A 1,907-nucleotide genomic window follows, 5' to 3' on the forward strand; every position below is an offset into this window, starting at 1 on the left:
AAAAAAATGCCAAAAGTCGGTAACTTCTGGCGGCATACTTGTGATTGTGACATCATTGGCACCGTGTTAGAGATGCTCGCAAGGTCTCTTTTGTTTCACGAATTTAGTACTCCCTGTTTTGCGCATATATCCGTGTTTTTGTAACATGGATGAAGGAAGATGTGAATTTATGAAGTAACAGGCACATTTTCCTTGTAAGTTTAAACAGAAAAACAAACACAGGAGTGGTTAAACAAGAAAAAGGAAAGGCAGGAAAAGGACATAGGAATCATTTTCAGGTGAAACACAAGGAATGGAAATATGACTTTGCTTTCACATGGGTTGTTGCTCCCATGTTACTCTCCCCCTCAATCATTTTTCTAACTAAACCAATGAATAATATAATTTTCTCTTTTTTTTAATCAACAAAAATACAGATAGTAAAATATTACATGCTAATAAATAATAACTAACACTATAAAAAATCGTGGTCCAGCTCCTACTATTTGTACGTTGGTGATTAAAGTACATTTATTATATTTGATAATAAGTATATATTGCTTTCCCTTTACAATTTCCACTACTCAATCATTAATAAATCACATAATAATTTACACCCTAATTATAGGTCATTAGAATTTAGATAATATGAATGTTTTTTCGCTTCATCTTCAATTAGTCACTAGCATTCCTCCCTTAACTCGGATTCAGACCCGGGACGACTCGGTGGTAACTCAGCCCCCACCTACTTGCCATCTCCAAAACTTTTCTCCTAAAGCTGACTCGGTAACTTATAACTCAGTACTCATAACTCACCCAACAAAGAATATTTTGTACTAGTATTAACAAACTCCCCCACCAACTCAGCTTTACCAATTGGCAAGTAGAGAGTAAAATGAAAGCATTCCTCACCATGCATGCACACCAGCTCGAACGAGTCAACTCGGACCAAAACCAAAACTCGTCTTTCCAACATTTAGTACCATAATGATTTGTCATTGATCCCATTAAGCAAAGGCCTAGACTCAGGCCAGAAATCCAGGCCATTTCTGCGGCCCACATGACAATTCTCCTCGGGATTAGTAAACCTGGCAGACTTGTTGGAATCTGACCAGGCTAATCTCCTGATAATATCCTCAAAAACAAACTCATCACAGGGAATAGCAAGTGGTCCTGAATTGTTAAACCCGTATTCTTCTTCAGCCTGGACCAATAACTTCTGAAAAACAGGATGGTTTAGATACGTTGCACGTACTACAAATCTTCGAGAATTGATGCCTACGCAGACTGCTACGTGTCCAGCTGGTACGTCGGAGGGTATGCGACTGGCGGAGATAGCTGCCTTTTTGCGCCATCTTCGTAGCATCTGACGGAGTTGCACAATGTGTCTGATTTTGCTGCATTTTGACATATTTATTTATGTTGGTGATGAATCAAAAGTTTAGTGTTGGTGTGTTTTGTTGTCTTTCTTTTCTGTTGAGATGAGTGTGGGAGGGATTAATGATGCAGGGGAGGGCTTGTTTTATAAGGACTGGAATACAGGATTGCCCTTGTTTTTCCATTTAATTACAACTTTGTGACGGCTGCCTTCCTATTCCTATATATATAGCATTTCTATTTATATTATATTCAAAATCTAACAAGTTTATATACTTAACCCTATTGTTGTAAAAATTGAAACAAATTCAACATGACCAGAAAATATATATTTTATCAACAGTTTCTTTAGTATGTACTCATATAGACTTGATAAATACTAAATTTTATAAGTTAATTCATTTAGATTTGCTTCTATTTTTTAATAATGACATCTCCCACGCTTATACAAGAACTACACTCATCCAAATGATCCAAAATTATAGAAATGAGTGATGCGCACTTGGCACAGGACAAATTATTTTATCAATGTTTACAAGTGTATAAGTTTA

At 36.3% G+C, this 1,907-nt stretch overlaps 1 protein-coding gene across 1 annotated transcript; it reads right to left on the reverse strand.

The window, feature by feature from the left end:
- Window positions 1–376: 376 nt before the first annotated feature.
- LOC141717218 (auxin-induced protein 6B-like) lies at window positions 377–1,487 on the reverse strand. Its single transcript, XM_074519311.1, has one exon. The coding sequence runs from the start codon at window positions 1,388–1,390 to the stop codon at window positions 956–958; it is 435 nt and encodes a 144-aa protein (XP_074375412.1). The 5' UTR covers window positions 1,391–1,487; the 3' UTR covers window positions 377–955.
- Window positions 1,488–1,907: the final 420 nt, after the last annotated feature.

The sequence above is a fragment of the Apium graveolens genome, chromosome 4, assembly GCF_009905375.1.
Source record: "Apium graveolens cultivar Ventura chromosome 4, ASM990537v1, whole genome shotgun sequence".
NCBI classification, from domain to species: Eukaryota; Viridiplantae; Streptophyta; class Magnoliopsida; order Apiales; family Apiaceae; genus Apium; species Apium graveolens.

Bases quoted from the DNA above. Each gene is read 5' to 3' on its own strand.
- LOC141717218 (XM_074519311.1), bottom strand. From the start codon at position 1,390: ATGTCAAAATGCAGCAAAATCAGACACATTGTGCAACTCCGTCAGATG.